This window comes from Poecilia reticulata, chromosome 6, assembly GCF_904066995.2.
Source record: "Poecilia reticulata chromosome 6, P_reticulata-male-v2, whole genome shotgun sequence".
Classification (NCBI taxonomy): domain Eukaryota; kingdom Metazoa; phylum Chordata; class Actinopteri; order Cyprinodontiformes; family Poeciliidae; genus Poecilia; species Poecilia reticulata.
In genome coordinates, this window is record NC_088835.1 from 27647360 (window position 1) to 27672068 (window position 24709).

A 24709-nucleotide genomic window follows, 5' to 3' on the forward strand; every position below is an offset into this window, starting at 1 on the left:
AGCAGCTGCACTGTCACCGTCCGGCTGCAGACGCCAGAGGAGTTTCCTGAAAAGATAATTACGTTCACATCAACTATAGAGTTAGGAATGTTTTATATTAGTTTACAGAAGGAGTTTATTTTTAGTTTGCATCGGTTTTTTGAGCTTCATAATTAATTATCTATCTAAATTTAACACTTTAATAGTGTAAAAATAACCCTTTTGATAATACTTATGTTTATTAGTCATGATTATTTTGTGTTACTCGTTTCAAAATCAATCTGAATCTGATTGATCTGGATCTGAAGTTTAAGGAAACCACGCGGTTGTTCAGTTTGAAACGAATCTGAATGTCAACCTGAAGTTTCAGGTTCATGGCCTCTGTTAAGTGTAAGAAGTTGCTCGTCTGGGTCTGCAGCTGATTGTTCTGGTCACACTGCCTGTGGTGAGCTCAGGGAGTGTCTCAGCATTTAAGTTTCAGTTTCCAGAGCGCGTTTACTGAGCCCGTTTGTCTCGTTTCCGTCAGGCTGTGAAAGCTTCAGCTCATCCATCATCATGTCAGATATTCATCCATCCATCCATCCATTTTCTTACACCCTTGTCCCTCAGTGGGGTCGGGAGGGTTGCTGGTGCCTATCTCCAGCTAGCGTACCGGTCGAGAGGCGGGGTCACCCTGGACAGGTCATGTCAGATATTCATTTTCACCTAAATCAAAATACTGATCAGTCATAATTCTGACACGGTTGACTGAAACATCCTGATAAACAGACTATTTCCTGATAAAGATACGTTTGTTTCTGTAAGCACTGATAATCATTTAAATACGGTGTTCCACAAGGCTCAGTTTTAGGTCCTTCTCTTTCTTGATACCAACATTCAGCCTTTGGGAAACACCGTCAGAAAAAGGCTTTACCTTTGTGAATACTGCAGCTGATGACACATTTAAATCAGAGCTGCTGATTGGTGAACTTTAACGCTGACTTTCACTGTAGGAATGTTACTGCTGTGAGTTGAAAGGAAACTAATCTTTACTCTTTTCACTCAGGGGCTACTTCAATATCCTATAAATAATTACTTTTATGTTTATTACTTTGTGTAATAAAAATTTTAGTCACTGGTAGTTTCCTGAACTACGGAACTTAATAAAGGAACTTTATTAAGTTCCGTAATAAAGTTCCTTTATTACGGAACTTATTACTTATACTTAAGCGTGTTACATACATTTTTGCTCAAATCTATTTTTAAGATCCTAATAGATTTTAGAATGTAATCTTGCTCTTTTTTTATCTATTCCTAAATGCAAAATGTATTTTATATAATTTTGACTTATATACTGCTCTTAGTAGATTTTTTCACCAGTTGGCCTTTAGTCTTTATACTCCACGATTAATTGATTACAAATAACTAGTTCATCACTACTATTTGTTTCAGCCATACTCAGTATGCAGGGCCGGATTTAGAAGGAAGTGAGTCCCTGGGCTACGGCTTTGGGGCCCGACAAACACAAAATTCTTGAGATAGTTAGAAGGCTTATTCACTGTTTAAATGTAAAATTCTGCTCAATTTCATTCACTAACCTGATCAAATTCATAAGAAAGCAAATAAGAGAAAGTGGATGATTTGATCATAATATCAAATCAAAAAAGACTCAGAGTTTTAATCCTCCACAGAAACTTGACACATGAACAGACAGATGTCAGGACAGAAAATGAAAAGGCAGTTTTTACAACATGGTATAAAACATTCAAACATTTTTAAAATGTCTGTTCCAGCAGCAGGGGGCGCTGCTTCTGTGAAAGCACTTCAGGACGGAAACTGCTGCATCTCTCTTATTCTTCTTCTTCAACTCGGGTCATAAATTACAGAGCAGAACGTCGGAGATTATAAAAATAAAACATACTTATTTCTTTTAACCAGTGACGGACTCACACAGTCGCTGCATATGTGAGTTGATGAGGATTCAGTACCAGAGTTCACCCAAAGAGGGCGCCGTTTGACCTGCCATTTCTTACCAGGAGGAAAGCCGTCTTAAAATTAAAAAATAAAAACACTAAACATGTAAAATCTTTCAAAGTATGTCTGTCTAGTTTCTAGTGCAAATATTGTAATAGACTTGGAATAAAACAAAACTAACTTACAAGTAGCTTCAGAGAGTTAAAGGAGCTTCTTTTAAGTTGATAATTCCTTAATATTGATAAAGTGAACCTTTTCATGTGCAACCTGGAGAAACGATGCTGTTATAAAGTGAAATAATCTGCCAGTGGAACTAGAACTTTTTAAAATCAATATTAAAAAATGATTGACCTAAAACAAGCTACTATGTAAGGGATGTCTAAACTGTGGTCAGTGGAATAATTTTATGTGGACCCACAACTCAAAAAGTTGTTTTTTCAGAAAATTTCGGAGCTTAATCTCAATTTTTTTTTTGGCAGAAATGTACTCATTCTTTCTATCTAAAATGGCCTTAATAGGCTGTTGTACTGAGCACATTTTTTAAAATTCATATCAGAATTATTTTTCATTTAAAGTTACAAAGACAGTGTGGCTCCTGAGTTCAATAGAAAGGGGATGCAGATATTGGCAGGACCAGAAAATGTACAAAAAGTGTTTGGACACCACTCTTATATGTTGCTAAAATGCTACATGTATGTTTTCTTTGTCTTATTTGAAGTATACTAAGATATTTGCACTAGGAACTAGACTAAACGTACTTGGTAAGATTTTGTGTTTTGAGTCGGTTTGACACAGAGATGGTGAGCAGTAAGAAGGAGACGATAACTCCCTGAAAACCGGGTGGACCTGCAGAACCAGGATCTGAACCTGAGCCAGGACCAGCCTTTTTCCCCCAGCAGCATCAGTCTGGATCCACAGCAGGATGACGCTCTGCGTCCCCACATCGTCCCGCCTACATCAGGCTGTTCAGGTGTCCCACAGGGTTCATCATCAGGGTCCGCTGGTTAAGCGTCTCCCTGTCCCGGACCAGCGCCGCCCTCTCCTGCTCCACCAGGGCGCGGTCCTGCTCCACGGCCGCCCGCTCCCGGTCCAACCACAGCCGCTCCGCCTGCACCGCCGCCCGGTCCCGCTCCACCATCTCCCGCTCCCGGTCCAGCACCGCTCGCTCCCGCTCCACCGCCTCCCACTCCCGCTCCAGTCCTCCCAGCGACCCGCCGCACGGCTCCTGGAAGTCCGTGGAGGAGGACGGCTGCTGCGCAGGAGGGAGGCGGAGCCTGTGTCTGGTGGCGGCGGGGTCTGGGTGCTGGTCGTCATCCTGAGCTAGAGGCGTGAGGAGGGGGGCGCTGCCGGCCAGACGGCCCTCCATGGCGTCGTTCATCAGGTGGAACCACGGCCAGGAGGAGGCGCTGTCGGCTGCACTCTCCATCCCTACGGGAGGATACTTCAGGTCCTGAACAGAAGGTAGATATGGTTTCTGCAGCTTATTTAGTTCAAGACCATTATGGATTACATTTAAAGAGACAGTTCTCATTATAGGAGAAGTAGCTCCTATAATGAGTTCAGCAGGCACACAGTTCCACCAGCTGTTTGCTACTTGCTGCAGGCTAGTCTGGAGGAGCTGAGTGAGGGAGTTGCAAGGAGCTTGGACGCTTGTAAACTGCAGCTCTGAGGAGGAGCCGTGTCTAATAGGCGGGGCTAGGTCCACTCAGGTATTTTGCACAGCTGAATGGTTGCCATGAAGATTAAAGCATTTCTCAAACATGCATGAAAGATTCAAAGGAATACTCCAGGTTTGTTTTGATGGGGGAATAACATTATAACATGATGTACAACTAAAAAAAGTACATATTTACAGGATACTGCTCCTTTAAGACATGTATCACAACAGAAATGGGGTTCAAATGATTTATTGAATAAATTATGATTATTGAAATAATCATCAATTTAATAATTGAATAGTCAAAAACTGGAGTATACAAATTCGAAAAAAGCCATTTACTGAAGCAACACACTCAGAGCAAGAATTAAGCCACAGTTGTACAAAAATATACACATTTTGCATTTCAGATTAAATAAACTCTTGTTTATAAATATGTTCTTACCAGAACTCCTCGAGTTAATAAAACACAAAACAAGTTGACTGGGAATCTTGTCAAAGCCAATATGTGGCTATATTGGTGTTTTTTTAATGGGAGTTTCTATAAATAATAACTTTTAGTGTTTAAAAAAATTGTCAGTTTTCATGTGGATTAAATGCCATAATACATAAAAATGTATTCATTTCCAAAGACATCCAGCTATGGGTGGACTAAGCCTCGCCATTCCCTGTGAAATTGGAGCAGGGATCATGGAAGCATTGATAGGATGGTGGGAACGTCTCACCTTGTACCTCCTCTTCAGATTGTCCCACTTCTTTGCCATCTGGTAGGTGGAGACTTTTCCCTGCAGGCCGAGCTCCTTCAAGATGGCTCTGAGGAAACGGGTCATAACGTCATCATCAGCTGATCCAAGTTACACATTAATGAGTTCATCTAAAGTTGACTGATCTTCCTGAGTTTTTGCTTGTTTCAAGAGGGCCAGCTGTCTATCCATCATATAAAAGGGCTATTTTATAAGGGCTGAATCAGACATTTTTGTGTCAGCTTTATTAAATACTGACCGAATAAACAGAAAATTGTGGTTTTCTCACATTACTAAACAGACACATTTAGCAAAATATAAAACAGTAACCTCTTTGATGATGAATAGAAATATAAAAGATAAAATGAATAAAATTTGAAAAACTTAAAATACCCATGAAAAGAAAGACATACAGAAATACCGCCTTAAAGGAACGTTAAAACTTCGCTCCATGAAGCGCATTAACTCAGACAACCATCAAAATCAACCGTGCTTATGCTTTTTATATTTTGTTTTATTTGTTTCTACATTATACCCACCGCTTTTCTGTCATCGTGCAAAGTGCATTTTGCTTCCCGAATCGGACACGTTTCTCTTTCCCCATTCTGGAAACCTCCGCCATTTTTGTTTTTCTATCAACGGCTCTGCTTACTAAGGATGACCAGCGGCGCCCTCTGCTGGATGGCGAAAAAACTACAACACTAAAAAGGTCTAAGCCGACGAAGTTAGCTAACCGACCGACTGGAGCTTGTTTTAATCTAACGAACCACTAATCATTAATTTTTTGCAGCCGAAAACATCTCCTCCTCACCTCCAGGCAGCTTTGGCAGCGTTCCTCCTCCCGGTGAAGAGCACCTCGTTGGAAGCTCGGAGTTTGATCATCCTCCTGGTGTCCTGGTCGCTCACTGGGAAGCAGACACAGCAGAGAGCCGCTGCAGTCACGTGTTTCTGGAAATTACTCGCTGTTTATCTGCACGATCCCTGATCTCTGGTAAGTTTGGGTTCGTTTTCCCTCTGAATCACTGATACCGTTGCCAACGGTCCACAGTAGCCCGGATGTTGACTCGAGCCTGCAATTTGTAGTGACAAACACTAGATGGCACTCCTCCCCTTCCATGATAAAAATATGTCGATGTAGAAATTGTGGGGCAACTGTGTTTCGTCTGTAATCGGTCAAAAGTCGCAGCGACTTCGAAAAATGTATTTTATAGACTTATATGGAGAAATGTACCAAGAAAAGATTTAAGTAATAAGAAATAAATTAAAAATATTATGTTGATTAGATTCCTCTTTTTAATCTGTCATGTCACATGGTAATAACCAGAGGTGGGCAGCAACTAGTTGCATTTACTAAAGTAACTTTTTTGAAAAAAATTTACTTTTTGAAAATAATTTACATTTTGGAGTATTTTACTACACTGTATTATTTACTTTTACTTGTGTAATTTTATTATGAGGTATCGCTACTCTACTGAGAGAGTAACTTCACTGTTTTAACTTTGTTTAAACCAATAATTCACCAGACACAGACACACACCTGCAGTTTTTTGTCAAAGTTTCATAAACTTTATATTGAAAGAATTTTTCTTCTTTTGTCTGCTTTTGTTATTTTTCTAATTAAGCAATTTATATGAATTATTTTCATTTTGGTTCATAAAATACCCAAAATTTCCACATAACTTTACATTTTGGTCCATTTGATGATGTAATTTTTAAAAGATTAAATGATTAATGTTTTGATCAATTACTCATTACTTGAGTCGACTTTTTACCAAATACTTTCTATTCTTGAATATTTTTTGGGCGGCTACTTTTTACTCTTACTTGAGTAAATTTTTGGGAACTTTACCTCCGGAAAGAGCAGAATCAAATTAAATCTTGTTCAGGTGGATGCAACTCAAATGTTGGTGAATTAAAAAATGTTGTGCATTGACATCACAATAACACATTATCATGTTGCTACGCCTGGTGTTATGGTGGAAGTGTCCCGTATTTTGGAGGTTCTGAAGCAGCGACCCATATTTTCCTTCTTCCTGAACAAACAGATGAGACGGATTCAGGATGAGTTCAGATCAGATAAGCAGCTTGTGTCCACATCATTACAGCAGAGGAAACATTTCCTGCAGCTCCATCGAAGGGGTTTTGCATATAGACTGATCTGATCTCAGTCAGTTTTAGAGTTGATAAGGAATCCAAAACAAACCGGACCAAGATAGTGCAGATAAACCGGAACATTGGCCAGTTTGTGAAATAAATATAAAATCTTGACTTCCTGCTAAACTATATTCTAACGTGAATACGATTTTAAGCTAAATAGTAATAGTTGATTTTGATTAAGAATATTTTGGTAGTTCAGATTAATAGTAATAAGTTAAACATTTGCGCCCCCTGTTGATGCAATGTGGTACTGTAATATTTAAATATAAAATTATTTCATTCCTAACAAAAGAATATTTTAAAATTAGCATAAATTATTGCATTTTTGTAGAATACATGCTCTTTAGGTTACCTTAATAGAAGCTATGCAAAGTTGTGTAATGTACAGACAAAATAAAATAATCGATTAATAGAATGATAAATTAAAATAAGCTATTTTTCTCTAAAACTGTACGACAAATGTCTTCAATCTGGTGTTTTGGTCTCAACAAGCCCTTTGTTTGAAGGACAAATTTGTTTACAGCAACTTCATAATTCATTTTATTTGTTGTTGCTGTTGTTTTGTTGTTGATTTTATTTTGGTTAATTAAAATGTCTTTCAGTTCCAGTGTTAAATATTCATTAAAATGTAATGTTTAATGATCTCTGAGAATGTGTTCTTGCATTATTATTCCATTATCATTATATTACCTTAAAATGTTTTCAAAACAACAATATTATTGTATTTATCGCAATAACTTCTGGGACAATTTATTGTCCAACAAAATGTGTTATCCTGACAGGCCTATTGATAAAGTAAAGACACAACGATGAAGAAAATCATAGAGTGTGAACTCTGTGTTGGTTTTGAGCTTTTAGTTTGTCCAGGAAAGCACTTGTACTTACTTTTGTATGAGAGCTCTGACGGCGTGGCGCACTCCTCTCCGCTGGCGTCGATGTAGGTGACGGCGGCGTCGGCCTCGCCGTGGTCTCCGCCCGCCATGCTGTCCAGCTCCGACATGCCGCTCCGCTCCCCCATCAGGCAGTCGGGGGGCGGAGACGACCCGAACACGGCGTCCTCCTCGCTGGTCCACACCGGCGTCACTCTGGGGGCTTTATCGGCCAGCCGGCCCTCCAGAGCGTCGCTCATCAGCTGGAACCAGGGCCAGGAGGCCGGGTTGGTCTGGGCCTCCATACCGCGAGGAGGAAACTTCAGGTCCTTCACAGGCAGGACACAAGATTCAGAACCAGCAGCGCTAAAGAGACGGATTCATTCTGATAAATTTACATAATGTGTCATTTAATGACCTTCGCAACAGTTTCCAGAGAAGCTGGGAGTAATTATAAGAAATACACTGTAAAAACACAAAATATTACTAAGAATGTTTGGTCTAGTTTCTAGCACAAATATCTTAGTGCACTTGAAATAAGACAAAACTAACTTACAAGTAACTTCTCAGCAACATAGAAGAGCTTGTTTGGGTCAATAATTCCTTAAAGTTGGTGAAAAAGTACTAGATTATTTCACTTATAAAATGGGAAAATGTACTTAAAACAAGCTCCTATATCTTTCTGAAATGTTACTTGTTTGTTGGTTTTGCCGTATTTCAAGTGAACTAAGATATTTGCATTATATATTAAACCAAAATTAATTGGTAAGATTTTCTGTTTTTGCAGTGCAGATACGTCGGTCATAATAGGCTCATAATAACGATTAATCGATAACTAAACTAGTTGATGATTACTTAAATAATTGATTTGTCACGATTAATCATTTCAGCCTTAATTATCTGTGCTATTTAGTTTTTCCTTGACATTTCTAATCATGTTTTAATTGTTAATTTCTGTGTCAGATAAATAAACTTACTAACTTTATGAAGTTTCTTGTGAATTTGAGAAAAAAAAGAGAAATTTTTCACAGTAAAAGAACAAACCTTGAATTTAGTCTTCAGGTTGTCCCATTTCTTGGCCACCTGGTCTGGAGTTATCCTCCCAGTCAGACCCATCTCCTTCACAATCCCCCTGAATCAGAACCAGAACCTTTTTAGCTGGAATCATGAATATTAACTGTGATAAACTGATAAAAAAAGATTATTGATATTGTGTTTAATTGATTTACAGACAAAATGTTCTTTATTATTTCAGTTGTATTAACATTTTTCCCACATTCTGGCTGTATTGGAAAGATGGTCAACTAAATGTCACAGTTAAATCAATTAAACACAACATAATAAAATAATCCTGTTTTCTTAGTGAAGGGACCCCTGGTCTCCGTCGGTGTTGATATTCCTGACCTCCAGGCGGGTTTCGCCGTGTTCCTCCTGCCGGTGAACAGAGCCTCATTAGCAGCTCGCAGCTCAATCAGTCGCCTCGTGTCTTCTTCTGTTACTGTGGACATTTAAGTTTTCGGCACATTAATCTGAGTGAAGTAGAACAACAATCCCCTCCTGTTTCCGGTCTCTTACGTTTGTATGTGAACTCTGTGATCCGGTGCAGATCACCCAGAGCCGACGATCCGATCTTCTCTTCGTTATCAACCAACAGATCCATCTCAGACTCCGTCAGGAACTCGGCCATCCCGCCCCGGCTTCGCCGCGCCCGTTTCTTTGGCGTCGGCAAAAGAGTCTCGCACTCCTCGTCCCCGTCCTCCACGATGGGAGCGAGGATGGGCGCGGCGTTGGCCAGTCGGCCCTCCATGGCGTCGTTCATCCGGTAGAACCAGGGCCAGGAGTTTGGGTTGGTCTCCACTCCGCGGGACGGAAACTTCAGCTCCTGGACGAGACGCAAACTGTTTTCAGCGATTCAGTTTGGAAATTATTTAAATGTTTGTTTTTTTTTGAAAATGTACAACATTGGACAAGTCTTTTTTTTTACATATTTGTGTCAGTTTGATAAATAAAACTGTTCTGATAATAGCAGCAAGTATTTACGTTCATCTTGTTGCCGTTTGCCTCTGTGGGGGGAAGTGGAGGAGGCTGGTCATGGTCAGGTTTGGTCATATCTCTTACAGGCTCTAACAGCAATTTCCATATTGGTGCATCCCTAGTTTTTATTTTTGAAGCATGTTCTTTGCTTGCAGTAATATTGGAGCAGATTTCTCTCCGTACAGCATCGCTGCAGGGCGTTCTGGGGGTTTATGTACCTTATACCTCCTCTTCAGGTTGTCCCACTTCTTGGCCAGCTGCTCTGTGGTCAGCCGCCCCTGCAGGCCGAGTTCGAACAGGATGGCTCTGAGGAAAACAAAGAGAAAGTCTTCATTTCTAACTTAGGCTAGTTATAATATAAGTTGAGGGAATCTCACCTCCAGGCTGGCTTGGCCGAGTGTTTTCTGCCCGTGAACAGCGATTCGTTTGCAGCTCGGAGTTTGATCATCCTCTCGGTTTCGGCCTCGGTCACTGTTGGACAGAAGAATCAGGTTAGAAACAGAAAAACAAGGTGGAAATAATAAAATCACAAGTTGGGTTTCCATTACAATGTGCACAAACTATGACGATATGCTAATGTCTACAAAACACAATTCACAATTCTGTTTCCAGTTAGTAAGAAACATAATTAAATAAAATCATATGAATGCATTCGTTCAGGTAATAAGTCATAAAAATAAAAAAAGACATGCTGCACCATCATCCTGTCGTCTCCGTCTTTTCCACCAGTAGTAACAGAAAGTTGTTCATCACATGACTGGTAAAGTGTTTCCATTGCAATTTTATTAAATTCACAAAATGTTAATACAGCCAAACCCACCTCACACTGGTGCACAAACGTTTTGTCAAAACTGCCATGTTTCTATTCAATTCTATTTCTATTCCAATTTTCACAATTTTATGGTGAATGGAAGTTCAGCTAAAGAGTCGAGTTCATTTCTGTGTTACTGTTAGATTTTCATCCCTGAAAGATGTTTGTAACAAAATCAAGCAAAAGAAACATTTTTCGAAATCAGTTTCTTTCAATATAAAACTTTAACAGAAACTGCAGGTTTGTGCGTCTGAATTTTGGCTAAAGCAAACGTTTTTCACAGTGGGTAGAGAATCCATCCAGACATTTTACTCAAGTAAGAGTAGCAATACTTCATAGTAAAACAACTCAAGTAAATGTAGAGTGCAAATACTCCTAAAAGTAAATTTTTTTCCAAATCATTACTTTGATGTAATGATCTCAGGAAGGTTCACCTACTTTTATACGTGCACTCCGTCATCCTCCGCCATCCCATGGGAACGCCTCCGGAGGGCGGGGCCTCGGCGTGGACCGACTCGTCTTCCTCCACCGGCTCGCTCGTCACCGTCTCGTCCATCTCCGTCTTGATGAGGAACTCCAGGATGTCCGTGTTCTCCTGGTTCTGGCAGGGCTGGCAGTCGGGGGGGTGGGCTGCGTTGCCGGGACTGTCCGGACTCAGAACCAGGCTGCTGTTAAACAGGCGGCCCTGCATCGCTTCGTCCATGATGTGGAACCAGGGCCAAGACTCCACCACGACCCCAAGGTGCTCCTGGCCCTGGTAGGGCTGTTTCAGGTCCTGAAAGAGCAGCACAGTGACCCCTGCAGGCTCAGACGAGAAACTGCAGTAACTAGTGGAAGCAATAAGGGGGTTTTCACATATGATTGGGAACCAAAACTGCAACATTTGCTACATTTTCAGCCGCTGTAATTCCCTTTCACACTGCACTGGGTCAAACAATCCGAACTAATTGAAAAACATGTTCCCCACCTCGCCTGTGGGGGCGCTGCACCAAGAACCACTGAAGGAAATGACACAAAAACCTCTGAAGAAGAAACTTAGCGACACTTCCTTCTTCACAAAATGTAAACCAGAACAGAGTAGAGTAGGTTTGGATGATACGGCTGAAAAATGCTTTATGACGTAAACGTTTCAGATTTTAACAGCACTCTCGCATTTGTTTTGGTTATTTTTACCCAGAATGCCTTGTGTTTGAGTTGACTTCCTACTTTTGTAGCGGTTTCCAGTCAGTTTGACATTGACAAATGCATTCATACCAGAATTAACTTTATCCAAACCAAAACCGAGGTTTTTAGGCGGACCAGAGTTCACTTTTTGATTCCATTGCTTCTCCAAACATCCTGACTTTCTAGACAAATGAGATAGAGTTGGGTTAAAGCGGACTAAACATGACTGGTGTGAATGCACCCTAAATAATCCAGATATATGGAAAGATGTAGGAGATTTTCACCAAAGTTTTGAATTGGTAAAAAAAAAAAAAAAGTGTTGTCTCGTTTTTTATTGAAATTACTTTCAATTTCTATTTTTCTTTATGAACTCCTGCAGATGTTTAGCTGAATCCTAACACCAGAGCTTTAAAAAGGCTGCAGCATCAGATGAAGCAAACCCAGAACCAACTCCACTGCTGTCATTAAAAACCCCTGCAGCTCGGTGTTGTGTGGTGCAGGTTCCCTGATCACATCCCGTCCTGCTGAGCTACACGAACAGAACTCAAACATCTGAAGGAGGGATAAATAAATGATGAGCTAAAGCCGGTTTATAGTCTGACTGCGTCCTCACAGCAGGGCTGGTCCTGAGAGAGATCCAGCTGTTACAGCAGAGGGTTTTAATGCAGAAATATTTAGAGGAAATGATTAAAAAAAAGACCCAAAAAGATAAAAGAACCCATCAAAATCCTTACTAATGTAGCAGCTGCTGTTAGTAATTACTCTATAAATGCTAAAACTGCTCCATTTGTTAACACAATTTAAATTATTGGGGTTCCCCATGGCTCAATATTGGGTACTTTCCTATTTTCATCCTGTATTCTGATATCTAGCCGATAATACTCAGTATTTTATTCACATCTTCCAGCTGTATCACACATACAGCTGATGATATCGAGCTGTATGTGTGTTTTGAAAAGTTATCTAAATTGATCACTTGATCCAGTAAAACAGAAGCAAAAATATTAGAAAAATTAAAAACATAGCTAGATAATTTACACAAAAACTAAATAACAAAGGACATAAGGAAAGAAAAAAAAAGACAGGAGAGAAGGAAGTAAAGCAAAGTAGAGTTCATCAAGGTCAGACAAATTTCTTACTTGTTCCACTTCCAGTTTTTCTTCATACGCTGTATGGCAAGCCATTAGTATCAAAAATAACACATATAGTAACATGTTGTTCTAATAAGTAAATAATGAGATGGGTTGTTTTTTACGCTACCTTGTTGTGAATCTTAATGCCTGGTGATATACAAAACATGTGGTGGCATTTTATTCAGATTTTATCAAAATCTAAATCCCTAATTTTGGGGGAATGACAGAAAGCACATGCATCTTTCTTTCTGCTCCCCTCTTAGTCACACTCAAGTTAACAATGAAGTTTATGACATTCAACTCACCCTACCAGTTATTTTTGGACAGTAAAACATCACTAGTCTGTAACAGAATGACTATATACACACCATCTACAGAAAGACCTGGTGTATTATACACTGTATTATTATTTTTTAACTAGTACTGTCCATTAGTTTATGTTTTAGGGATAATCTGGTTGTGTCTGCCCTTGAAGTGTGCTTCAAAAAAACTGTTATTCAAGGATTAGATCAATAAGTGAGTTACTATTTGTAATATTTTTGATACTAACAGCTTGCCATAGGCCTGAGCCTTCCAGGGAAGGAGTTGTCACTAAAGATTATCAGTCAATAAGAGGCAGAGTTTACCAAACAAGCAACCAATGGTTTCAAAGAAATTATTTTTTAACTACAAACTGAAGAGAAACAACATGTAAACAAACTATTAATGTAGATAAAACTGACACTGGGCTATAGTCGTTTTCATATTACGTCTTAAATATGGAATTTTTTGGTTTATATTTATAATCTAATACCTTTATCAACCAGTTAAAGTGAACTTAAGCTCGAATCTGTTTTTAGCATACCATAGGTGCAGAAATGTGTTTTCCTTTCTGATTCAGTGTCAGATCAACATAGATGGAAGAGATGACCGGGAAAAAAACAGCGATGGAAAAGTCACAAGAAAAGAAAGAAGAAAATCAGGAAAGAGGGAAGTACTGCAGGAATGGAAGTAGAACTCAAAAAATCAGAGACAAAAAAGAAGAAAGGTCACATGGAGGGAAAAAGGCAACAAGAATGTTTGTCCTTTTGACAAGGGACAAAAAGACATGAGAGAGGAAGGAAGAAAGGAAAGACAGGTCACAGAATACGAGACAGGAAGGAAGGAAGCAGTGACACAGCATTCCCGGCCCCCTTTAGACAATGGCGGTGTGGTACCGAGTGTCTTTTCCTACACTTATCCTGACTGTGTAGGAACCCTGAACATTAAACATGTTGAGTTCAACATGTGACACAAAAATAACAAAATGTTGAAAAAAACCAGCTTTTTTTCTGGCTAAATCAACAAAAATCTTCGGGTACGTCGAGTTAAACCTGAAGAAATTAAACCCTAATGTTCAGGTTTGACCCAGAAACAAACCAGTTTTATATTAATCACTATTTCCTCCTACTGGGCTGAGAATTCACTTTAAAAGTTCAGACCTTTCATATAAAGCTGTGACTGGCTGGGTCCAGTTTATCTGCCTAAAAATAGGTTTTCTTCTGTTTGTGCTAAAAATCAGAATTTGTTAATTTTTTCCTGAACCAGAAAACTAAAAAAGATAAAAGTCTTCAGTTTAAGGCCAAAAGGCTGCAGGACAACTTTCCTCCACAGCTGCTCTTTTTGTTTTTAAATAAACCCAGATGCATCCATTTAATTTGCCATTATTATTGTCAATATATATTATCTTTAGAGCTGTAACTAATGATTATTTTATTAATTGATTACTTTGTTGATTAATCAATGTATAAAGATATACCAACAAATATCAGTTATCGGTTATAATATATTGATATCAGTCCAAATTGTCGCATCGGTGATTCCTGTTATAAATTAGGATTGCCACTAAAGATTACTTTATGAAACAATTATTCTAAACGATTTAATCGGAAATAAAACCTGGCACATTTTTCAGATTTTTCTTTAAATCCCTTAAACTTACTTTATACAATATTAGAAATATATTTTAAATTACAAATATTTTAATTAATCTTTTACGTAAGAAAATTTATATTTTATTGCCTAAATGCAATAAAATGATTTGTGGCAAAGGATGCAGCTGAAAGATAACATGAGATTTGTTTTGTTTTTACAGAATTTTGTAGAACATTTTTACACACGAAGGTGTTTATTTTTTTGTCTTAAATGTAAACTGTACTTTTTTTTTGCACAGTTTTGGTTAAATTACTACTCTGAATATGCTTTTCATTCAGCAAATGGCCTTTTTCGAGTCTGTATATTGTAATTATATCTATATTGATCAATTACTAAATAAGTTGACGATTATTTGAATAACTGATTTCTCTAGATCAATTCGATTGATCTTTACAGACCCAATTATCTTACTCATGCATTTTTCTTTAAATGTAATTATTTTATGTTTTATCTTGAACAGCAGCTTGTAGTGAGGTGAAAAACAGTTTAGAAATTGCCGGTCATCCCTCTGTAACCTGAACTCACCTTATATTTGGTCCGCAGGTTGTCCCACTTCTTGGCGATCTGGTCAGCCGTCAGCTTCCCCTCCAGACCCAAACCCTTCAGGATGGTGCTGAGGAGCAGCAGAGGACAACATCTGAGACCGAGATAACCCAAGAATGTAGAGTTTATAGACTCCATGTGTGGAGAATGATGAAACGGGCCGCAGACGTCCAAAGAGATGATTTAAAACGAGGCCAAAACTCTGGATTCATTTGTTCTACAGCAGGAGTCTCTGGTTTTAATCTGATTTATTACCAGATGTGGGCAGAGTTTCCAAAAATTAGACTCCAGTAAGAGCAGCACGACTTCAACGTATTTTTACTCAAATAAAAGTAAAAAAGTATTTGGTAAAAAGTAAACTCAAGTACTAAATAAATGATCAAAACAAAAATCACATCATCAGATGAACCAAAGTATAAAGTTAAGTGAAAATTTAGGTATTTAAAGGACAAAAATGACAACAATTAATTTTAGTAACAAAAATAACAAAATCAGGCAAAGAAGATTTTTCCAAATCAGTTTTTCTCAATAAAAAAAAAAACTGATAAAACTTCAATAAAAACTGCAGGTGTGTGTCATTTTAACTGAAACAGAACCAGGCTAGGACCTTGAACTGGACCACAGAACCAACCCTGACTCGGCCCAGACCATGCTGAGACCTCCTCACCTCCAGGCGATCTTAGCCGAATTCCTCTTCCCAGTGAACAGAACCTCGTTGGAGGCCCGGAACTGGATCAGCCTCTTCACGTCCTCCTCCGTCACTGTAGATCAGAGGTTAAAGGTCACGGGTGCATCAGTAGGACAGGACCCACTGAGGCTGCAGATACTCACTCTTGTAGGAGTTCTCCTGGAGGTTCGGCTGCAGGCTCGGTTGGAGGGTCGGCTCCATGGTGATCATGGGAGAGCGGGGACTCGTTCTGGTGTTCGGGCCCGCTTCCTACAAGTTAGCTCATCGTGTAGTTCGGTTCCTCCAGCTTCCTCCGGCTTCGGTCCATTCAGTAAGTTGGGTCCAGTTCGGTTCGGGAGAGCTCCGAATGGTTAAAACGTCCGTTAGCTTTTTTCCGGCTAACACAACACAACAAACCAAACAGATCCGAGCTTCCTGCCGAGCTGGGAGTCCGGTTACAGACAGCTGGGACAGGTTCCGATGTCCGGCATGTGTCAGAACTTAATGACACCACCGCAGAATCATCGGGCAGAACCGTAAATAAACCCGCTGGAGGTACCAGAGCTAGCTGCTGCTGCTGCTGGTGCTGAGGAAAGGAGCGCTCGATACCTCCGCCCCAACCTCCCCGAAGTCATGTGACCGAAATCTGGAGAGGGCGGAGTTACAAACATATTATTATATCATATTATATTATATACTGTGATGAGCCTCTTTTACTGTAAATAAAAACTAATTATAAAACATTTTCTGACATAAAATCCGACTACAATTTTTTTTCTTTTTTTTTGTAGGTCAGTAAGCGTTGCTAAAGTAATCAGTACCATAATACTTAGAGATCGAATATTTTATAGATTTTTATGTATCTTTTTTTAATTGAATTTTGGCAGATAAAACAAGTGAAGACCACTTTGGTCACACACATCTTTTGACTTTACTGACTTTGTTGTCCGTAAACTGGGATGATATTTTTTATGTTTCTCCCTCACAAGATATCAGTTTGGTGGGAAAGAATAAATCTGCTAAACATTAATGGTCATAACACTATGGCTGATCTGAAACATGTAACTGTACCAATTAAGTTGTTAATTTGTTCAAACTTCGGTGATGAAGTTGATAATCTGAGACAGTAAAATTATGACAATGATGACGTTTCATTTTTCTATGGATATAAACTGTGCTCTGCTGCCCCCTGCAGGCTGCAGGAAGTCTCTGCACAGTGAACCTGTTGTGATCCTGAAGAATAAAGTCAAGTTTAAAATATTCACACACTAAAAAAGCAGGAAATCTAATTTCTCAGTTTAATTCTACGGAAGCGCTTTGTGTGGAAGCGCATTACTATCACGCAAGGGGGGAAAAACGCAATGCGCTTCCGTATATATCTGTCTTTGACCTTGAAAAAACTAACTGCGCGTTGTCTTATTTTGAAGGGTGAAACCGGAAACTGTATTCCCACCTGTTCCACCCTGACTCGGTTCTCCCTGTCTCAGAACATCCTGATGGGAATGATGGAGTCCGTGTCGCGGATCACGTCCTGAAAACTTCCCCCGATCACCTTTGATCCGTTCACCTCAACAGGTAACACCACGTGACTTCGCAACCTTGTATGCGCGCGCTCGGACTCCAGTGCGCGCGCCTGCAGGTGCTGATGTTTATCTACCCAATGATGATGAGGATGGGGATGAAGGTGAAACGACGTGTCCTGGTGAAGGAGTCGCGTTAACGTGAGCGTCGTTTCCTCGTTATCGGCGATTTTTCCAGGATTTTCCAGGATCTATCAGGTAAATCTGGGAAAACCGAGGCGCAGGATGAGGTCAGATCCTAAAAACAGAAACACAACAGCACAGAAATATTCTGAAGGAGCGCTGCCTGCAGAAAGCGGATCTCTGTGACCTTATTTACTATTCCTGCAGGCCAGGGAGATCCAATTGTTCCTTTAGAAACTAAAATAGTAGACATTAAAGTAAAAATGGACGTTGGATTAAACAAGAAAACCCTCAGAGCAGTGAGTAAGTCAAAACTGAACAAAAAATATTTATTTTTTGCATTTCAGATTAAAAACTTTCTTTGCCGGTAAATCTGTTCTACCCAGAATTCAAGTGGCATTTTTTAGTTTGACCTGGTCCAAATTCTGACTTTTGCTATCCAATTATTAATAAAAAATAAATCAACAAATCAATAGATCAATACATGCATTTAGAACCAACTAAATACATCTGAAGCTAAAGGAATGCTGTTTTTGAGTTTTAGGCAATACAATTGTTTTATTTAAAAAGTAATTTAATTATTTGCTTATTTGCATCTTTTAACGTATTTCAGATATTGTGTAAAAAGAAAAGTGGTTAATTGACAAATCTGCAGAATGTGCCAATTGTTTTAACTGATTAATCAATTAATAGTCAGAATAATTTTAACTGAAATGATCTTTAGTTGCAGCCTTTCTGTAACTAATGAAGTCAGAGGTTTGGTTCTGGATGTTCTTACTTATAAAACATCCTGTGATCTTTCAGGAAGTGACACGCTGCAGGTTGGGTTCACATTAATTAACATCACAAAGAAAAAGAGATCCAGAACCGAGCAGTTCATGATGAATTATTTCTGCTTTAATTAAACTGTTTTATTATAGCAACACAACTTATAAACCAAACCTGAACATTTAATAAAATGGAAAAAATAAAAATGTTTTATGTGCAAGAAAAGCAGCTTTAAAAACTTGCTTTAGAAGATATTTTGTCCCATCAGATAAAGTAAATATCGCACGTTGTTCTGTGACTGTAGCACCATGTTGGCCAGGAAGGGCCTCCTGCCGGACGGGTTCCTGCTGACCCGGCTGGCTGAGGACCAGAACCAGCCGAACCGCAGCCGCACCAAGTCCCTCAGAGCTCGCTTCATCACCAAAACTGGATCCTGCAACGTGGCTCACAAGAACATCAGGGAGCAGGTAGACGGGCCGAGTCTGTTTCTGTGTTTAGTTCGAGATGTGGACCCAGGATGCGGGTCGGTTCTGGTGAAAAAGGTTCATGTATTTCTGAAATCATGATAATAATAGTTCTGTTATAAAGATGCAACTAGATTGGACTCGATGCAGAGGCGATACTAGCCTGTTTGGTGCTCTGGGAAAATCGCCTTTAAGGCGCCCCCCACAAGATGCCACCCTGGGCGGTTGCCCATGTTGCTCATATAGTGGTTTGCAAACAAAAAATTTAGCACAACCTAAATATTTAGTTCCTAAAGTAAATGTTTAGTTCCAAACTAACTACTTCACTAAAAAGCTAAACATTTAGTTCCAGTCTCTACATATCTGTCGAAGCTGCTAACTTTAACTAAACTTAACTAAATGTAATTTGAAGTTAATGATTTAGTTTGGATCTAAATATTAAATTTGCAAACTAAATATTGAGCTTGCTAACTAGATATTTAGTAGCTTTGCAAACTAAATCTTTAGTTTATAATAAATATTATTTATAATATTTTGCTCCAAACTAACTACTTGGCAAGCTAAACATTTAGTTCTAGCTTGAAGCTGCTAACTTTCTTGTTTCAAGCTAAAGATTTAGTTTGGATCTATGTATTTAGTTTGGCAACTAAATATTGATTTTGGAGCAAAATATTTAGTTGGTAAATTAAATACTTAGCTTCAAACTAAAACTATAGCTTGCCAACTAAATATTTAGTCTGAAACTAACATTTATAAATAACGTGGTGAAAATATGACTTTGAAAAATGAATCCCCGTTGTTCCCTCTTGACAGGCTACATGAGTGAAATTGCTGCTATTAATTTTTGACTGTAACTTTACTAATGGAGGTTTGAGCTTCAGTCCATCCACAGGGTTCTGTTAGCCTGATGTTAACCAGAACCTCATTCATCTGCGCAGTTTTGCCCCAATTTTCCTCAGTTTCTCTGAGTTTCTGCTAAATGATGACTCCACATCCTCCTCCAACAGAGGATGATGTCGAAGAAGAAAGATGAGCCTTCAGCGGGGTCGGAGGTCAGCCATGTTTTGATGTTTTCTGGTCGTTTTCTCTCACAGGGTCGCTTCCTGCAGGACGTCTTCACCACCATGGTGGACCTGAAGTGGCAGCACTCCCTCCTCATCTTCACCTCGGCCTTCCTCTGCTCCTGGATGCTCTTTGCGATGGTCTGGTGGCTCCTGGCCTTCGCTCATGGAGACCTGGAGCCCCGTGACTCAGACAACGACCCGGGTCCGGTGCCCTGCGTCACCGCCATTCACTCCTTCACTTCAGCCTTCCTCTTCTCCATCGAAGTCCAGGTGAGCGTCTCTGCTGCTGCAAGGCATCGATGAACGAGTTAATCTAAAGTTGATTGATCTGAACGATCGACTAAGATTAATTGATAAACGTCTGCTTTCTTAAAAACTTGAGTTGTCTCTTGTATCAACAGGCTTTCTAAAAAGCCTGTTGATACAAGCCTGTATCAACAGGCTTGTATCAACAGGCCTGTTGATACAACAGGCCTGAAGGGCTAAATTTTCACAATATGCTGAATTTAAACAAGACATTCTAGAATTTTAACATTAGTTTGTGTCATTTGTATTTAATGCTGGATGAGTAAAGAGAAATTTATGGTTTTCTCACATTATGCAACACAATAACAAAACAGGAAACACTGCTGAATAGAAAAATAAAAGTTGAAAAGAATAAACTATGTTAAACATTAAACTCCCCATTTACAGAGAGATGTTCATGTAGTCGGTTTTCTCTTGAAAGAACATTAAAATTTTGCTCCAGACAGTTTAACTTATGACAACCGATAAACTCAACCTTGCTTCTTGTGATCATGTGTTTTTTCATAATGTTACAATTTTTCTGTGTTTTGCCTCCACTTTTCTTTCATCACATTCTCACCTTCCCAGCTCATCAGTAATTTTTGAATAAGTCGTCGCTGCTCCGTCATGTAGCTTCGCAGAATATTAGAATATTAAAGTGGTAATAAATGAGCATGTCGAGTGTTTATATTTCAAAACAAAGTCGTATAAAATACTTTTTGTATCGCAAATCGGACTCTTGTGGACCGTTTCTCTTTACCGTTCTGATATGGCTCCGCCATCTTTGTTTCTATTCCAACGGCTCCGCTTAAGAATGACCAGCGGCGCCCTCTACTGGATGGTGGCCGAACTACAACACTTAAAGACGGTCCAGCAGACGTTAATATAACTCATTTTAATCTAATAAACAATTAATTGATCCTTATTTGGTAACGCCCTCCTTCCGACTCCAGGTGACCATCGGATTCGGCGGCAGGATGGTGACGGAGGAGTGTCCCGTCGCCATCATCATGCTGATCATCCAGAACATTCTGGGGCTGATCATCAACGCCGTGATGCTGGGCTGCGTTTTCATGAAGACGGCGCAGGCCAACCGGAGGGCGGAGACGCTCATCTTCTCCAGGAACGCCGTCATCGCCACTCGAAACGGCCGACCCACCTTCATGTTCCGAGTCGGAGACCTGAGGAAGAGTATGATCATCTCCGCCACCGTGCAGCTGCAGGTGAAGCTTCAGTTTTTCTTCGAACCACCAACACCGGATATGATGCTAATCGGAGCGCCGCTGTTTCCCGCAGGTGATTCGACGCACCGTGACGACTGAAGGGGAGGTGATCCCGGTGTGCCAGCTGGACATCCAGGTGGAGAACCCTCTGAGGAGCAACGGCATCTTCCTGGTTTCTCCCCTGATCATCAGCCACACCATCGAGAGAGGGAGTCCGCTGTACGACCTGTCCGCCCAGTCCCTGGCCGCAGAAGACCTGGAGATCATCGTCATCCTGGAAGGTCAGGCCCCGCCCTCACCTGGTTCCACCTGACACAGTACATCCGGGGTCTACAACCTGAGGCTCCCGAGCCGCAAGTGGCTCTTTGGACCTGTGACTATGGCTCTTAAAGGGGCCATAGTCACAGGTTCTTTTTCTTTAAGAAAAAGAAAAAGATTGATTGATTCAGATCCATCTATTTTCTGAGATAAATAGATTGAGCTCAGAAATTTTCTAGAAATAACTTTTGAATGTCAGAATTATTTTGAGTTTGAAAAGTCGAAAACGTTAGACTATTAGAAATGTTCTCAGTTTGAAAAGTTTTATATTTTCCACTTTTCAAAATAAAAAAATTCCATGTTTTTTCGAGCTAATTTCTAAGATGTGTCTAAAACTTTCTAAGGTTTTCTTGCAAAATTTTCAACTTTTCACACTCAGAAAATGTGTTAAAATCAAACATATTGGACTTCTCAAACTCAGAGCTCTTCTAGCTAATTTTCGCCTTCTAGCTTGAAAAGTTGGAAAATTTCTAGAAAAAAATGTCTAGAAAAATAGACGTTTCTGAGTTTGAAAAGTTAAAAAATGTTGACTTTTGGAAATTGACAGAAATGTCTAACTCAGAAATTTCAGTGTTTTTTCTAGGATAGTTTTGAGATTAATCTCAAAATTTCAGAGTTTTTTTCTAACATATTTTCAACTTTTCAAATTCAGACATTACCAAGATGAACATTTCCAAGTATTTTTGGGCGGAAATTAACTCCTTACTTATTTTTATATCTAAAGGTTGCAGACTCCTGACCCATGTGGTTCTGATGCAGCATTGGGGGGTTTATATCTCTGTTTTCACAGACTGGTTCTGGTTCTGATGTTTTTCTTCTTCCAGGTGTGGTGGAGACGACGGGCATCAGCATGCAGGCTCGCACCTCCTACACCCCCGAGGAAATCCTGTGGGGGCGGCGCTTCGTCTCCATCATCACCGAGGAAGACGGCCGCTACTGTGTGGACTACTCCAAGTTCGGAAACACGGTCCCAGTCCGGATGTCGTCGCTCAGCGCCAAGGAGCTGGACCAGACCCGGGGCGTCCAGGAGGGGACGTCCGAGACTCACCTGCAGGGCTGGGGGCTAGTCAGAGCCGGCAGGGGGGGTTTCCGCAGAGGAGGGCGCGCCTGCGATGGCTCCGCCCCCCAGCCGTGGTACGCCCAATCAGAGAAGCAGGAGAAGGACGCGGAGCAGAAGGGACAGAAGAAGAAAGTGCAGCTGGAGGTGATTGGACGGCAGGTTGAGGAGGAAGAACCCGGAGACGTGAGCGATTGAACGAACAGAACTGATTCCTGATTCAGTGTGTTCTTACTCAAATGTGTCTTTAAATTTAGATTCATTCCAGCTGTTCAAAGTTCACACATCCTCTGAGACCCACAAGGACCAAAGAGACGTAAAAAAAAAAAAAGACAGAGAGCGCCAGTCTGACTGAGAATGTCCAAAGACATGAAACCGGACTTCATCTGTGAATCCTCACTGGCATTCAGAACAGACTCTATCCTGCTTCTGTTCCTCTCTTTAAAGGGGACATATTATACAAAATTCACATTTTTATTTTTCAATTTGGGTTTCTCCTGCTTCTGCTTGGAAAATGAGTCATTTCAAAAACCTTAGATTAAGTCAGATTCCACGGGCACTGAGGGTTACCTAGCAACCCAGTTCCACCTGTTACCTAGCAACCCAAGCAGAGTTCCAGTCCATTTGGTCAGATGGCTTTACCCTATGCGCTGTACAATGGCTGCTGGAAAAAACAAGTGCTTGTTTCTTAACTTACCATCCAGAAACCACTTGCACCATTCTTGGTTGTGCAGGAGGCTCCACTTCTGCTTTTCAAAAATGCATGTCTGTCTGCAGCCATTTTTATGTGCGTGTGTAAACGTTGAGGTGGGGGGGCGTGGCCAGCAGCAGCTTATTTGGATTTAAAGTGACAGAAAGCTGCAAAACAGCTCAAAATAGGCAGAACTGACCAGACTAAAATCTAATTAATTAAGAATCATTTTGTTAAAAAAAAATTATAGGAACATGTTTTGATAGCTGATAAAACTATCTTAACCAGTTCAAGGAAGCATGATATGTGATCTTTAACTGTTTTATTGTTGATTTGTCATGTTTTTGTGGTGCTTTTCTCTTGTTTTTGTAAATTATTGATGACTTTCACATATCCAGATTATTTACTGAATAAATAAAGGACATACAGAGGTCTGCTGTGAATATTTTACCTTCTGTAGATTAAAAATAGTCTTTATTGTTCTTGTTATTTATAATGTTTAAATAAATTAGTTTTGTATTTTTTGTCTGCACCTTCTTTGTATCATTTATCCACTTTAAAACATCTGCTGTCTTGAGATCAATCCAGTTGAAATTTTGGCTTTATATCTCATAATTATGTCTTTGAAAGTTGAAATTATGACTTGCTGTTGGGATTTATTTTTTCTTTTATGGCAGGAATGGACTTCCATACAGAAATAAAGTTTTAATGGAGATTAGAGGATATTTGTAAGCAAGCAGGTTTTCTTTGAGTGAGGGTAGTGCAATATTTTGATAGTGAAAATAATGAAACTATTATTTTCACTACGGTTTGATGTGATCTCTGTCCACAGATTAGATGTTTGTCCAGCAGGAGGAGCTGCTGCCTCTTCTTGTACTTCAGGATTTTTGAAAGAAAGTTTTGTTGAAAGGTTATAAGAAGTTAATATCATCACTGCACTAGATATCTATTTGTATTTTTATTAGTTTGATTCCAGTCTAGATCTTAGTAGCAGAAGGTAATGATTGGTCAGAGTTGAGCAAGGGTCAACATGGACTTTGACCATATGGAAGAACAATAATCACTAAGATATCATCAAAGTTTATATAACATTTGTTGGTGTTTTTTATTACCAGAATTAATAATCCTTTAAATGTAACTCGGCAGCCTGCTTTTATAACTAGGTCAAATTAAGGTTTTGATCAGGAGTTCTATGGAGCTACATTGGGGCCAAAATGTTTGCTGAAATGTTTGTTTTTCTGTGAAATAATAATTTTTTGAAACTGAAAAACAATTTTAACCCTGAAAAAAAATAGAAACTAAAAAAGTTCAAAACTATTTTTCATGTTTATTTTTTCCCGCAGTTTAGGACATTTTTATTTTCAATTTATTTTTCACATTAAAATTTTTTTAGTAAAAAAAAAGCTCCAAGATACTTTTCATATTTATTTATTTTTCTCAGTTTCAGATCTTTTTATTTTTAGTTGCAATTTT

General features: G+C 39.5%; 2 protein-coding genes and 1 long non-coding RNA gene across 3 annotated transcripts; 1 reads left to right on the forward strand and 2 right to left on the reverse strand.

Moving 5' to 3' along the window:
• Positions 1-1611: 1611 nt before the first annotated feature.
• On the reverse strand, positions 1612-16280 carry LOC103466805 (uncharacterized). The gene is made up of 13 exons (XM_008412666.3): positions 15828-16280; positions 15664-15757; positions 14979-15066; positions 10642-10978; positions 9770-9863; positions 9611-9698; positions 8934-9240; positions 8763-8856; positions 8403-8490; positions 7375-7687; positions 5144-5237; positions 4315-4402; positions 1612-3382 (listed from the first exon to the last, which is right to left on the reverse strand). Exons 1-13 carry the CDS (start codon positions 15892-15894, stop codon positions 2885-2887), a joined length of 2250 nt encoding a protein of 749 aa, XP_008410888.2. The 5' UTR covers positions 15895-16280; the 3' UTR covers positions 1612-2884.
• A 757-nt stretch (positions 16281-17037) lies between these two features.
• On the forward strand, positions 17038-23760 carry kcnj11l (potassium inwardly rectifying channel subfamily J member 11, like). Its single transcript, XM_008412665.3, has 6 exons — positions 17038-17441; positions 18439-18601; positions 19693-19932; positions 20901-21170; positions 21244-21451; positions 22313-23760. The coding sequence occupies exons 2-6, from the start codon at positions 18443-18445 to the stop codon at positions 22741-22743; spliced, it is 1308 nt and encodes a 435-aa protein (XP_008410887.1). The 5' UTR covers positions 17038-17441; positions 18439-18442; the 3' UTR covers positions 22744-23760.
• LOC145552033 (uncharacterized) lies at positions 19645-20906 on the reverse strand. Its single transcript, XR_014087970.1, has 2 exons — positions 20528-20906; positions 19645-19948 (listed from the first exon to the last, which is right to left on the reverse strand). It is a non-coding gene; the product is annotated as an uncharacterized LOC145552033 (long non-coding RNA).
• Positions 23761-24709: the final 949 nt, after the last annotated feature.